At 39.9% G+C, this 15,973-nt stretch overlaps 1 protein-coding gene across 1 annotated transcript in view; it reads left to right on the top strand.

Annotated features, from left to right (window-relative positions):
• The window catches only part of Lrp2 (LDL receptor related protein 2), a 190,914-nt gene that overhangs the window by 132,821 nt on the left and 42,120 nt on the right, over window positions 1–15,973 (top strand). Inside the window, exons 51-55 of the mRNA XM_077794842.1 lie at window positions 3,236–3,531; window positions 5,568–6,084; window positions 9,085–9,237; window positions 9,752–9,922; window positions 11,635–11,858. Of these exons, the coding sequence (XP_077650968.1) occupies window positions 3,236–3,531; window positions 5,568–6,084; window positions 9,085–9,237; window positions 9,752–9,922; window positions 11,635–11,858 (1,361 nt within the window). The remainder of the gene's footprint in view (window positions 1–3,235; window positions 3,532–5,567; window positions 6,085–9,084; window positions 9,238–9,751; window positions 9,923–11,634; window positions 11,859–15,973) is intronic.

Below are 15,973 nucleotides of genomic sequence, written 5' to 3'. Positions count from 1 at the left end.
GAGCATTTTAACATGCAATATTGACATGTCTGCCCTTATATCAATGTGGTCACCTAACAGAATTTTAAATAATTTTATGGATAAAGGGGCCCATGAAGGCAAAAGTGTGTAGCACCCATGAAAGTTATCATGTGGCCTTGTGCAGAGATAGGGAGATGAATGCACTGGGCTTGATGTAAGAAAGTTCTTTCTCAAAGCCAGTGACCCTCTTCATTTTCCACTTGGAGTAAAAGCATGGGAGCAAAAATTTTTCACTTTCCTGTCTCAGCTGTAAGAAAAATAACAGTGCAAGCATGATGATAAATGGAGCTTGGCACTTAGCTCAGGGTCAAGGAGACAACAGGGAGAGGCGGGGGTGGGGGGTGAACTGAGATGTGTGTTCTAGCTGAATACTGCATGCAGGAGTGTAGGGGGCCAGATCTTCTGATGCTCCTTTTAAAGGAAAAGTTGGAAATACGGATTTCCATGCAAAATATTCTGACTTTAAATGTCTCCCCCCAAAAAATATTTAAATTCTTAAAATACTCTGTGGGTCAAACTGATTTAGCTCATAGCTCAACAGTTTGGGGGATCACTCCTGTAATATCCTATTATGTATCCTATTAGCACTTTCTTCAAATATGCCACTTCAAGTGATTTATATTTTCTTAATACCCCAAACTTGTATCACCCCCATTTAGCAAATATTTGGATATAGAAGGAAGGGTAATCCTGATGGACAAGAAAAATAGTAAGAGCATTAATAAAGATAGGGGAGCCCAGAAAGGGGTTTTTACAAGGGCAGAGGAGGTGAGTTTGATGTCGTAGGACTTCCTGAGGTGAAAATATATGCTAGGCATTTAGACACATGGAATGGAAGCTAAGAAAGATATTGCATGTGCCATGGATGGTTAAAGGCCTCACAGGCATACTGAGAGCTTCAGAACTGTCAGCTTATATCCTGCTGGGGAAGGAGATGGCAAGCTAGAGGAAGCAGGCCCAGGACTGGAGCAACAGAATTTCTGGGGCTATTTGCTTTAGTGGCAGATGTCCATCAATAGGTGCTGACTTGCATCTGGGATACAGTGTGGTATAAATTGCATGTTTATGATGGGGTCCTGGAGAAGAAGAGAAGGTTAAGTCATGTTCTGTGAAGGCTGAAAATGAAGCAGGGGCTTAGCATGATGATCAAAGATTAGAAATGATTAAAGTAAATAAATGTTATGTAGAAAATGTGCTCTACAGGATGTCTCATCCCTGATGAGGACCAAGTGGACTTTGCCAAATGGGCAGAATTTCTTCATTGACAATTGGAAGATATTCAGGAGTAGGGAACTGTCTCATTTTGTAGTGAAACTGCATTCAACATGCTTTGTTTGTATTTAACTGATATAATCTCTGGATTGCTTTTTATGGTGAAATTAATCTGTATTTTATGTTATACTTCTCTTTGGTTCTGAATATAGTAAATAGTTAATATCATTAGTCTTAGATATTAATATATTCTGAAAACCTAGGCATAAAATCTATGGAATACAATTCTAACAAGGCTTAATTTTGGTCAGACTCTGGGTTTTTTTGCTCCCTTTCTAAGCATTCTGAGCTCTGCTTTGTTCTTACTATGATCTCCCAGATGACTTATTTCTGTCTGAATAGATTTCTACTGACTTAATTCATCTTTCCTTTTCTTCTTCTCTCTTGCCCTCCTCCCCTCCCCTCTTCCTATTTCTCTCCCTTCCTATCTTTTTCCCCCTGAAATTTCCAAAATTGCTTTTGACTAGGGATATGGCAAAACAGAACAGGAAAAACAATGAGAGTAATAACAACAACCAAAAAAAAAACCAAAAACCAAAAACCCAATATTCCAAATCCCATATGCCTGGAAGCCTGAGCTATAGGGTTAAAAATAACTTGAACTTCTGTGTGTCTGGAGCACCATTCATCTCCAAGTGTCCTATAAACGTGCATCCTTTTGCTTGCTTGGCAGAATGCGTGCTCCCCAATTTGGTTCAATGGATGGGATTATTTTCCTGTTGACTATTTTCCTGGGCTTGTTACTAATGCTGCCAAAGCACCTGCCCGAGATTGAGTTTTGAGCAGCTCACTGGAGTAATGACACACAATTGTGCCTAAAATCATGGTGATTTGTTCACCTGACTTTCCCTCTTGAGCTGGAATTAGAGAGAGGAAAACATTGGTGTCTCAAAGCATTCAGAAATGAGTTGTAATAGCTCCCACGAGGCCAGGTGGGGCTGAGCCAGTGTGCTGTGGCCCTGGCTTTCTTCACAGGTCCATGCATATGTTGTGGTGTTAATCACATTGGCAGGGACCTGGGTCTGTGGATGGCAACTGCGATTAGCAAGTTGATTGTAGGTTGTTGGTAAGATTGATCACTTTCACCTTCTGTGCCTTTTAAGGTCTTGCAATGTTCTGCCTCCAGCTCCTGGGCCTTCTATTCTAAATTGTTGTGTGAATTATCAAAATGAGTTTTGTCTGTCCTTAGCCTAAATTCCTTTACACTTAGGATGAGTTTGCTATTGTCAGCAGAACCCTCTTTAGTAATCATGACTTTTATGGGATCTTGGAATAGTGTAGAGAAGAAAGACCTGTTTGGTTCACATCACTTGAGGGAACTATATGGTCCTCGTGCCTGGGAATGTTAGGTCCCCAAATAGCTTCTAGGACTACAATAGGCCTTCTTCCTTTGCCAATACCATTCATGTTAATCTATTAATTTTCCCTCCTTCCCAGAACCATAATGGCCCATATCTCATGACAAATGGCCATGGGACTATGGAAGGATAGAATGAATAGGACTGCTAGTGCAAATATGATTCCAGTTGGAAGAGAACATGTTCTTAGCAGTCACACCCAATGATCTTAACCTTTATATACACAATACTCACCCTTTTGAGTTTCCACTTGCGTATGGGTACTTCTATCACTGGGATATTGACTGTGCAATTAAGCTATCTTATCATCTGAGGAATATTCTAATCTATCAACTAGGGGAAAGGATGAATGTGGGTTTTTTTTTTTAAAGCTCTAGATCCACATTCTCATGGTAGCACCTGGGCATGCTGTACAAATGCCACATTATTATTGGTGAGGAAGATGAAGTTTCTGGAGGGAAGGGGACCGAGTCATTGCCCATCTTATTGAAATGATCAAGCTTAAGCTGTCATTCAGGTGGATAGAGAAGAAACACTTGGATGAGAGATGAGTCTTGTCAGCCACTCTGGGTCCCTTCACACAGGTGTGACCGGCGCAATGACTGTGGTGACTATAGTGATGAGAGGGGCTGCTCCTACCCCACCTGCAGTAAGAGTGAGTTTACCTGTCAGAATGGGCGCTGCATTAATGAGGACTTTGTCTGTGATGAGGAGAACGACTGTGGGGACAACTCTGATGAGCTGGAGCACCTGTGCCACACCCCAGAAGCCACATGCCCGCCTCATCAGTTCAAATGTGACAATGGGCGCTGCCTCGAGATGGTGAAAGTCTGCAACCACCTGGATGACTGTTCCGACAACAGTGATGAGAAAGGCTGTGGTGAGTACAGTGGAAAACTTACCAAAAGGACAGAGGTGGCTAACGGCTTGGTGTGGATTCTCAATCCTTCAAGACTGACCAGGACTTTACCATCTGTTTTCTGTGTGCACATTTCCAAAAATTTCTTGTGGCTTTGATATCAAAAGGCAAAGATTTCCTGGCATGCAAGACAGGCACACCACCATATTTTGGGAGATAATTCTTGAGTTAAGCAACCATTAGAAAGAATAGAAGATGAACAAATATACAGGCCATTTTTTTTTAAGAGGTCTGCTGAATAAGGTGCCCAAGAATGAACAGTGTTGATGATCTTTAGACCCTTGGAATGACGTATTGCCTGAAGCATCTCTCTGCTAGGACTGTTTAGCTGGCTCTTCAGTTTTGTCCTCAGGCGCTCAATAGGAGAATTTTAATCTCCTCCTTACCCCACCACCTTAAGCAAACCAGTGGAGAATTTACAAAATGGGTACTGTTTGCTTAGCAGCATCTTGAATTCCTGTTTGTGGAGTTTGATCACAGGAACATTGTATGCTGGCATTGTCTCTTTAATCAAAGACAAATGCTTTGAAAGAAAGGTCATATCTTTTTATTTATTTTTTTTCTTCCACTGATTCACTATCAGTGGTCATTAAGTGCATTGCCTAATTGACCCAGAATATATAATGTGGTTTCTGTTCTTAACATAAAAATCAAGCTGTAGACAGAGAAACTCAGAGAGAATGTGCTATGGAAATTTAGAGAAGGGAATACATACGTATAACATAAAAAATGCAAAAACTAATTATTTGCTCTAATACAAGAAAAACTACTGTTAGTTTCTACCAAAAGTTTCAGAAACCATTAAATAAATAAAAATACACCTATTACTTTTAGACATTTATACCAAAACTCTTAAGAGAATTTTCTTATATTTAGTCCTAATTTGGTTAGATTCTCATTAGGCTTTAATTAATTTTTCTGTGCCTATTGAAACCAAAACCAAATTCTCAATTGTACATAATGCAAATGTAAAATTTTAGTTTGATCTCATGAGGTCTCTTCCAAAGGTACTAAACATCTACTCTTATAACCAGAACAAATCTGGTTGATCATGTAAACCCTCTTTCTTTTGCAAATAATACAACTTTAGCCTGTAGATATGAAATGAATTGCTTAGTGTTACCTGGTAAATCAGCAGCAGTATAAGGTCTGATTTTTTTTTTTTTTTTAGCACATGAAGTAATTTTTAATCTGTGGCTCCTGGCTGAATAGAGAATTAATAAGCACCTGTTCCCCTCCCTTTGCAGATGGTTTCTGAGTGAGCTTGGCCATGCGTCACAGGACCAGCCAAGGCACACCTACTGTTGTGGTGCTCCTGGTGATGAGCTCACGTCCATGCTCATGCTGTCCTGTGAGAGGCACATGGTGATAACTTTTTGCCACTCTGTAGTCAGTGGTGGCAAGCTGGTAGCTTGAGAATGGCCAGGGTGTGCCTATCCCATCACTGCAATAGGGGATATTACAAATCAGCCTTTTCCCTCTTCCTTAAGGGGATTCTGTTTTGCCTACACTCTAGGCAGGACCCTCTGTTCTCCTTTCTCCTGCCATTTTATTTTTAAAACTATTGTTTAATGAGAGGTTGGCAAGCACAGCACTAGAAGTCAGCTACCTTTGTTACCAGTATTGAGTGTGAAAACCACAGTTGAAGGATTAAGTGGGAGAGAAAGTTGAAAAAATAGTGGCTTTTGAATCACCCCATGGTCGACAGTTTTCTGGCATGATTCATTAAGAATTGATATTGCGGGGCTGGGGATGTGGCTCAAGCGGTGGCGCGCTTGCCTGGCATGCGTGCGGCCCGGGTTTGATCCTCAGCACCACATACAAACAAAGATGTTATGCCCGCCGAAAACTAAAAAATAAATATTAAAAAATTCTCTCTCTCTCTCTCTCTCTCTCTCACTCTCTTTAAAAAAAAAATTGATATTGCCAGGAGAAATGTTGACATCACTGACGTTTTTTATACCAAAATAATAATAACAACTGTCTTTTACCTACAGGCATTAATGAGTGCCAGGATCCTTCCATCAGTGGCTGTGACCACAACTGCACAGATACCCTCACCAGTTTCTATTGCTCTTGTCATCCTGGCTACAAGCTTATGTCTGACAAGCGGACTTGTGTTGATGTTGATGAGTGCAAGGAGACGCCCTATGTCTGCAGCCAGAAGTGTGAGAACGAGATAGGCTCCTACATCTGCAAGTGTGCCCCAGGCTACATCCGTGAGCCAGATGGGAAGACCTGCCGGCAGAACAGTAACATTGAACCCTATCTCATTTTTAGCAACCGTTACTACTTGAGAAATTTAACTGTAGATGGCTATTCTTACTCGCTCATTTTACAAGGATTGGGCAATGTTGTGGCACTGGATTTTGACAGAGTAGAAAAGAGATTGTACTGGATTGATAGACAGAGGCAAGTCATCGAGAGGATGTTTCTGAACAAGACAAACAGGGAGACAATCATAAGCCACAGACTACCAGCTGCAGAAAGTCTGGCTGTTGACTGGGTTGCCAGGTGAGGAAACACTGATGAGCTTTTTAAAAGTTAAAAATTACAAGGAAAATACTGTGTTTTATCTGGATAGGGAATTGATCTTTTCAACCTGTGTTAATATGTGGATGCATTTAATACTTCTGCATGTTTTTTTCTGCTTTTTACTTAATACTCGAATAGGATACCACAGAACTTTAGTGATTGTAAGAATTTCTGATATTACTTTTATGGAGAAGGGTATCACAAGGGAGGAAAGAACCCCGCTATCCGTAGGCCTTCAGTTAACTGGAGATGATATTAAGGACTGATCCTCACATTCATTGGTGCATTCAGTCATTTAAATATGCTGAGTACCTCCTCCCTGCCAGGTGTGATGGTGGGCACTGGGGACCAGGAGGTGAACAGGCAGGCAAAGCCCTTGCTGTTCTGGAGTCCACAGGCTTGCTTCCAATGCTTAATCATCCCCAAATCTGGGTTCGTCATGAGGCAGAGGATGGCTGATCTGAAATGCTTTTCTTTTGAGATAGTTCTTCTAGAGACTGAGGGTTTTCAAGGTAGGATGATGATGTTATAATTGAAACATTACCTGATCAGGCACACTTCTTAATGTCTCTGTTACATATCAAGTCTGTTAGATACTTGGAAGCATAAGCCAGTTGACTGTGTGGTTAATAGACATGAAGCTATAGGCACTAATGTAAATATTCTAGTTGCAGTCAGCCCAGACCTCCAGGTGGCTCCTTGCTTTGTGGCCATCTTCAGGGGAAAGGGCCTAAAACCAGAGGGAGAATTTGGTGCCCGGTTCTCCCTGAGCAGCTGGCCTGCCAGACGTGCTCCTAAGTTCTTGCTGAATAATGTATGAAGCATTGACAGCATGAATATGAATATGGCTCTACTCCATGTCCAAAAACATAGTGATTAATGATTTACAGGAACAGAACTAACCATGGTCCAATTCCTGTCCCCATCATTTGCTGCAGTGCAGGGGAAAATAATACTATAACTCAAAGATAATGTCATTTAACCCTCTCCCCCCCAAACTCGTAGAATATTATTTCCGTCTGGGTTTCAGCCCTTTTTTTTCTCTACTGTGACATATTCTTGATCAGAAAGGAGAATTATTTCTGTGTGTGGTAGTGAGGAAGACAGAGCAAGGAAATCTGAGTGAGGCTGGGGGAAAATGGCCCACACCTTTTCTCAAAAGTCTAGGAAGAAGCACAGCCAGGTTAAATAGTCCTTAAAACACGAAAGATAGAACTCAGTCACATTTGCATTGGTAGGAGACATAAGATAGGAACTACATTGAAATTAGAAACGTTTTCCCCTAACATTAATACAACATTAATACAAATTAATACATTATTCAGCAAGAACTTAATACAAAAGTGCACAGCCAATATGAGATTGTTTAGTTTCCAAAGCTTTTAAACTTGATCTAATTTTAAAATTTGTTTTAATTAGTTATACATGACAGTAGAATGCACTTTGATGCATCATATATAATGGAGTATAATTTCTCATTCTTCTGGTTGTACATGATATAGAATCACACCAGCCATATAGTTATATATGTACAGAGGGTAATAATGTCTGAGCTACTGATTTTTTAAAACACCACTATGCATGTTGGAAGATAGTGCTGGCTTTTTGTCTTCTTAATATTTCCAGTAGTGCAGACAAAGAAGGTCTTCATGTTCTCTCCAAGCGTCTGATCACAGGATCAGTCTTTCAACTATGGAGTGAAGAGAACTTAATGGAAATGCAGAACCTCAACAGAGTACAAGTGCCCTGTGGTGGAGTGTAGCCAATCTTGAATTCCTGCTCTGCCACTTACTAGTTATATAACATTGGGGCTTCTGCAGTCTCATCAGGAAGATGGGAATAATAGTATCTCCTTTCAGGGTTGCTGTGATCTTAAGTAATACAATGTCTTAAAAATTTCTTAGTCTAGGGCCTAGCATTTAGTAAGTATTCAATATATAGCTACCACTATTATTGGTATTCTTGGCCACTACAATGATGGAATCCAAGATGTAGATTGTGGTCATCTCACTCATTGGGACTTACTCAAGTGTCTTAATTGGCAAGGCATGTCCATTTATTCATTTATCCCTCCTCATAAGAACAGGGTGCTGCTATTCTGGCCTCTAGCACAGTTGGACTGGGCTTATGTCATGCAAAGAAGCATTTAAGCCCTTTAGAAGAAGACCATTCTCTGTTCAATTGGTATTGATGACCCTCCAATTCTAGGAATATTGATCTTTGGGATATTTTAAGATTCCGATGAAAACCCTGGGCCCCTTGATGGATAAAAGCACTTACCCACTTGTGCTTACACAATTTGCATCAGTTTTGGATGGTGTACAGACCCCCAAAGTCCAGGCTTCTTTGATTACAAACACCTGCTCTACAGAAAATAAATTGGTTTTATTGAACATCAGTACACTCAGACCTGAAACGTCCCTGAGGCAGAAGTTTCTAACAGATTCTAATACATTGCCAAGGCTTCTTAAGTTCGATTAAGTAAAATACATCATAGCGTAAGAAACTCATTCTGCCAGTCTAGTCTGACTGGGCCATGATGGGAGAGGTACCCCTTTACATCAAGGGGGTCAGAATTCAGAGTTCCTTTGTGCACACTAGACAAGTCCGTTTCCTTGATTCCACCATTCAAACCGTAATTCATGGCATCTGTTTCTGCTTCCCCATCCAGTAAACCTTGGCACTGCCTGAGAAGGTGCCTTTGGCCGCAGGAAGGAGGTAAAACCAGACTCCTGCTGTGAGGTGTGGCCTCAGAATTCCCTGCATGACATCCCCTGAAAGTGGGAACTGTAGCAGACACTCTGGTACCTTCCATTGCCTCATTGCTGCAGAGTTAACTTCAGACTCCCTCCCACCTTCTTTTGGCCTGGGAAATGTGCCTTCCAACAGCTGCCTGTGTGATTCTCAGGAAGCTTGAACAGGAGATTGGGAGGCTGAACCAAGTGATTCTGTCAGTAACCCCTCGCTCTCTTATTTCAGGAAGCTTTACTGGGTGGATGCCCACCTAGATAGCCTCTTCGTCTCCGACCTGGAAGGTCGATACCGCCGCACCCTGGCCCAGCACTGTGTGGATGCCAACAACACCTTCTGCTTTGATAATCCCAGAGGAATTGTCCTTCACCCTCAATATGGGTATTGTCTCCCTGTAATCTTGGGCTCTTCTTTCATGCCCTTATTCCGCCTCTGTTATCAAAAAGGCTCTCTCAAGGCCAGTATCTTGCTGGGATTTGTCTTCTGCTTTTCCTACCTGGTAAATGGTTTAGTGTCATGGGTAGAAGCATGGCTTGTTCAAGTGATCCTCATCTGCTCTTCTGTTATCTTTGCCATGGCACACCTTTTCATTTTTTTTTTTTTTTGTCAAGTTACACGTTTTGGCTGCATGCAAAGAATACTGTGGTAAAAGAAACATTTTTTTCCTGGACTCTCCATGTCAAATCACTGAAGTCCATAGTTAATCATTCTTCCTTGAGCATTTCCTGTACCTCATTCCCTTTAATCTCTTCTAGATTATTTTCTGTTAGCTTTCTTCCCTTTCTAAGAGGCTCTGTGGGATATAAACTCCATTTCTCTAAAGGGAGAAAAGCTGTGTCTTTTGGCTACTGACTTCCTTCAGCTTCAGGGACTGACCCTCTGTTTGCTCCTATAGGCATGTCTACTGGGCAGACTGGGCTTACCGTGCGTACATTGGGAGAATGGGCATGGATGGATCCAATAAGTCTGTGATTATCTCTACCAAGTTAGAGTGGCCCAATGCCATCACCATCGATTACACCAACGATCTCCTGTACTGGGCAGATGCTCACCTGGGTTACATTGAGTAAGTAATAGAAAAGAACAAAACAACAGGGCCACTGTTTAGTGCAGATTCCAGGGTTTGTACTTCCAGCGTATTTGTCCTGTGTATCTTTTAGCTGGCCTTATTCCTATAAGTAGTTCACTGAGTCCTATGGTATGGTACAGTAGAAAGAGAGTGAACTTTGAAGTTGTACTATCAGGGTTGATAACTTGGTACTTTCACTTCTTCCTTTTCTTCTTCCTCTAGAAAATAAAGTTAGTAATCTCTCCCCTTAATATTCAATACCCACCTTGATTTCCTTTTCCCTTTGCTTTGTTTTCCCCTCCCAAATATATGATTAATTTCATAGTTTCCATATAGTCCTTGAAAAAAATAAAAGGAACAAAAGCATTGGTGCATTTATTGATAAGTAAAATATTTTGCCTAGCAACAGGGTCTGTTATCATTTATTCAATGTCATAATGCATTGAAACCTTTCTGGCATCAGGATAATTTTTTAAAATTGTGTGAAGTATTATAATAGGCAGTGAAAATTCTTATTTTTAAAAAAATATTTATTTTTTAGGTGTAGTTGGACACAATACCTTTATTTTATTTATTTATTTTTATATGGTGCTGAGGATCAAACCCAAGGCCCCTCACGTGCTAGGCAAGTGCTCTACTGCCGAGCCACAACTCCAGCCCCCAAAATTCTTATTTTAAAAAAGGTAATATAATATTAACCAACTAGTACATGTTTATTTTGGGGGCATGGCTATTTATGGCCCTGACTGGAACATAGTAATGTCTTGCATTCAAAAGCTTAGAAGTACCAGTCATTCAGGAGAGCTACTTCAAAGGCCCTTAGAAGTTCTGTCACCTGGTAGCTGTGTTCTGATCCTTTATCTTCATTGTTATCAACACAGGCTTTCCTAGCTCAGGTTTTCCTAGCTTCTGGGGAAATATTTCTAACACTTCAAGGCTAATATGATCATACTTTTTGGTTGGTAACTTATTCTACTTCTTGTTTGAATTTTAGGAGCTGTTCCAAATTTTCAAAATATTAAAATATCAGTATTTTAGAAGTGACTTTTGGCATAGATTCATAGAAATGACTGAGAACTAAGATGACTTGGAAATTCAGCTATGACTATGGATGCCCTGTGACATCTCAAAATCAGAGACTCCCTTCTGATGGTTTATTCATGCCCATGGCATGATTAGTACTAAATGTTCTTTGACAAGTGTTAAGTTAACCCTGCAGGCCCATAAGGCATATTACCTGGGGTTACACTGAGAACCTGTCTCTTACAACAGCTTCACTCTTAAGAATGTTCCCAAGAAGATGGGATTCCAGCTTTATGTTGCCATTTCTGGTTTCTTCCAATGACTTTAGGAAACAAGAATGGTGTTCACCCTAGGAAATCCAAAGGTTGCTTAATGGAAAACATCAGCATGAGAGATCACAAACCTTCCACAGCCATGCCAGCTGCAGCTGTAGGATACCAGCTGGGGTTAGGAGTCAGTGATTGTTTACCTCTGTGGCTGTTCCTAATTTTGAAGCATGGCTTTTCTAACTTTTCTATCTTTTGGTCAGTTGAAATAAAAGTTTAGCTTTAGTTTGCATTAAAGACCAGGAGGGTAGTTTTATTAAGTGTTTTTTTTTTTTTTTTTGTTCACTCATCCTGCAAAGCATTTGAAGTGGGGTTACGTTATTTTCCTCACTGAGGGAGTGTCTCTTCCCGCTGCCCCAGGTACTCAGATTTGGAGGGTCGCCATCGTCACACAGTGTATGACGGGACGCTGCCTCACCCCTTTGCTATTACCGTTTTTGAAGACACTATTTACTGGACAGACTGGAATACAAGGACAGTTGAAAAGGGAAACAAATATGATGGATCAGATAGGAAGGTGCTGGTGAACACCACACACAGGCCCTTTGACATCCATGTGTACCATCCGTACCGGCAGCCGATCGGTGAGTGAGTAATGGAGGAGTTTGGCAAGGTTGCTTTGGGTTGCGTGGTATCATGATTCCTTCTTTAAGCACAAATACCATGATTTACAAATATCACGATTTACTTGTTAATGTTGGGAGTATGCAGATACCTTTAGAATATTGGGAGTATGCAGATACCTTTAGAATTTATCCTCTAACCCTACTTTTGAGTATTGTTTTTGTTTTTTTTTTACTGGACCCCGGGTCTCACAAGGCAAGTGAATTACCAATGAGCTTCATCCCCAGCTCCAGGAAGAATGCAAATAACTTCTTCTTTTTTTTTTTATTATTGGTCGTTCAAAACATTACATAGTTCTTAATACATCATATTACACGGTTTGATTCAAGTGGGTTATGAACTCCCACTTTTACCCCTTATACAGATTGCTGTATCACATCAGTTACCCTTCCATTGATTGACATATTGCCTTTCTAGTGTCTGATGTATTCTGCTGTCTGTCCTATTCTCTACTATCCCCCCTCCCCTCCCCTCCCCTCCCCTTTTCTCTCTCTACCCCTTCTACTGTAAATCATTTCTTCCATTTGTATTATCTTGTCTTACCCCTCCTTTCCTCTTATATGTCATTTTGTATAACCCTGAGGATCGCCTTCCATTTCCATGCGATTTCCCTTCTCACTCCCTTTCCCTCCCACCTCTCATCCCTGTTTAATGTAAATCTTCTTCTCAAGCTCTTCGTCACTACCGTGTCCTTGTTTACTCCCCTTATATCAAAGGAGTCATTTGGTATTTGTTTTTTAAAGATTGACTAGCTTCACTTAGCATAATCTGCTCTAATGCCATCCATTTCCCTCCAAATTCTATGATTTTGTCATTTTTTAATGCAGAGTAATACTCCATAGTGTATAAATGCCACATTTTTTTTATCCATTCATCTATTGAAGGGCATCTAGGCTGGTTCCACAGTCTTGCTATCGTGAATTGAGCTGCTATGAACATGGATGTAGCAGTGTCCCTGTAGCATGCTCTTATTAGGTCTTTAGGGAATAGACCGAGAAGGGGAATAGCTGGGTCAAATGGTGGTTCCATTCCCAGCTTTCCAAGAAATCTCCATACTGCTTTCCAAATTGGCTGCACCAATTTGCAGTCCCACCAGCAATGAACAAGAGTGCCCTTTTCCCTGCATCCTCTCCAGCACTTATTGTTGTTTGACTTCCTAATGGCTGCCAATCTTACTGGAGTGAGATGGTATCTTAGGGTAGTTTTGATTTGCATTTCTCTGACTGCTAGCGATGGTGAGCATTTTTTCATGTACTTATTGATTGATTGTATGTCCTCCTCTGAGAAGTGTCTGTTCAGGTCCTTGGCCCATTTATTGATTGGGTTATTTGTTATCTTATTGTCTAATTTTTTGAGTTCTTTGTATATTCTGGTTATTAGGGCTCTATCTGAAGTGTGTGGAGTAAAGATTTGTTCCCAGGATGTAGGCTCCCTGTTTATCTCTCTTATTGTTTCTTTTGCTGAGAAAAAACTTTTTAGTTTGAGTAAGTCCCATTTGTTGATTCTAGTTGTTAACTCTTGCGCTATGGGTGTCCTATTGAGGAATTTGGAGCCCGATCCCACAGCATGTAGATCATAACCAACTTTTTCTTCTATCAGATGCGGTGTCTCTGATTTAATATCAAGCTCCTTGATCCATTTGGAGTTAACTTTTGTGCATGGCGAGAGATAGGGATTCAGATTCATTTTGATGCAAATGGATTTCCAGTTTTGCCAGCACCATTTGTTGAAGATGCTATCCTTCCTCCATTGCATGCTTTTAGCCCCTTTATCAAATATAAGATAGTTGTAGTTTTGTGGATTGGTTACTGTGTCCTCTATTCTGAACCATTGGTCCACCCGCCTGTTTTGGTACCAGTACCATGCTGTTTTTGTTACTATTGCTCTGTAGTATAGTTTGAAGTCTGGTATCGCTATACCACCTGATTCACACTTCCTGCTTAGCATTGTTTTTGCTATTCTGGGTCTTTTATTATTCCATATGAATTTCATGATTCTTTTATCTATTTCTACAAGATATGCTGTTGGGATTTTGATTGGCATTGCAGTGAACTTATAGAAAACTTTTGGTATTATCGCCATTTTGATGATGTTAGTTCTGCCTATCCATGAGCAGGGTATATTTTTCCATCTTCTAAGGTCTTCTTCTATATCTTTCTTTAGGGTTCTGTAATTTTCATTGTATAAATCTTTCACCTCTTTTGTTAGGTTGATTCCCAAGTATTTTATTTTTTGGGGGGATATTGTGAATGGAGTAGTTGTCCTCATTTCCGTTTCAGAGGATTTGTCGCTGATATACAGGAATGCCTTTGATTTATGCGTGTTGATCTTATATCCTGCCACTTTGCTGAATTCATTTATTAGCTCTAATAGCTTCTTTGTAGACCCTTTTGGGTCTGCTAGGTATAGAATCATATCATCTGCAAATAGTGATAATTTAAGTTCTTCTTTTCCTATTTTTATGCCTTTAATTTCTTTCGTCTGCCTAATTGCTCTGGCCAGTGTTTCGAGGACTATGTTGAACAGAAGTGGTGAGAGAGGGCATCCCTGTCTTGTACCAGATCTTAGAGGGAATGCCTTCAATTTTTCTCCATTCAGAATGATGCTGGCCTGTGGCTTATCATAGATTGCTTTTACAATGTTGAGGTATGATCCAGTTATCCCTAATTTTTCTAGAGTTTTGAACATAAAGGGATGCTGTACTTTGTCGAATGCTTTTTCTGCATCTATCGAGATGATCATATGGTTCTTATTTTTAAGTCTATTGATGTGGTGAATAACATTTATTGATTTCCGTATATTGAACCAGCCTTGCATCCCAGGGATGAATCCTACTTGATCATGATGTATAATTTTTTTGATATGTATTTGAATCTGATTCGCCAGAATTTTATTGAGGATTTTTGCGTCAAGGTTCATTAGAGATATTGGTCTGTAGTTTTCTTTCTTTGAAGTGTCTTTGTCTGGTTTCGGAATCAGAGTGATGTTGGCCTTGTAGAATGAATTTGGAAGTTCTCCCTCTTTTTCTATTTCCTGAAATAGCTTGAAAAGTATTGGTGTTAGTTCCTCTTTAAAGGTTTTGTAAAACTCTGCTGTATACCCATCCGGTCCTGGGCTTTTCTTAGTTGGTAATCTTTTGATGGTTTCTTCTATTTCCTCTATTGTTATTGGTCTGTTTAGGTTGTCTATATCCTCCTGACTCAATCTGGGCAGATCATAAGACTTAAGGAATTTATCTATGCCTTCACTATCTTCTATTTTATTGGAGTATAAGGATTCAAAATAATTTCTGATTATCTACTGTATTTCTGAAGTGTCTGTTGTGATATTGCCTTTTTCATCCCGTATGCTAGTAATTTGGGTTCTCTCTCTTCTTCTCTTCGTTAGCATGGCTAAGGGTCTGTCAATTTTATTTATTTTTTCAAAGAACCAACTTTTAGTTTTGTCAATTTTTTCAATTGTTTCTTTTGTTTCAATTTCATTAATTTCAGCTCTGATTTTAATTATTTCTTGCCTTCTACTTCTTTTGCTGTTGTTTTGCTCTTCTTTTTCTAGGATTTTGAGATGAAGTATGAGATCATTTATTTGTTGTTTTTTTCTTTTTTTGAGGAATGAACTCCAAGCAATGAATTTTCCTCTTAGAACTGCTTTCAATGTGTCCCATAGATTCTGATACGTTGTGTCTGTGTTTTCATTTAACTCTAGGAAGTTTTTAATTTCCTCCTTGATGTCTTCTAAAACCCATTGATCATTCAGCAACCTATTGTTCATTCTCCAAGTGATGCTTGATTTTTCCTTCCTTCTTTTATCATTGATTTTCAGTTTCATTCCATTGTGATCAGATAAGATGCATGGTATTATCTCTACCCCTTTATATTGTCTAAGAGTTGCCCTGTGACATAATATATGGTCTATTTTTGAGAAGGTTCCTTGTCCTGCTGAGAAAAAAGTGTAACTACTTGATGTTGGGTGGTATAGTCTATATATGTCAATTAAGTCTAGGTTGTTAATTGTGTTATTGAGTTCTATAGTTTCCTTATTTAACTTTTGTTTGGAAGATCTGTCCAGTGGTGAG

This window comes from Urocitellus parryii, chromosome 1 (assembly GCF_045843805.1).
Source record: "Urocitellus parryii isolate mUroPar1 chromosome 1, mUroPar1.hap1, whole genome shotgun sequence".
NCBI lineage: Eukaryota > Metazoa > Chordata > Mammalia > Rodentia > Sciuridae > Urocitellus > Urocitellus parryii.
The sequence above is the reverse complement of the archived record's forward strand: the minus strand, read 5'-3'. Positions and strand labels throughout refer to the sequence as shown.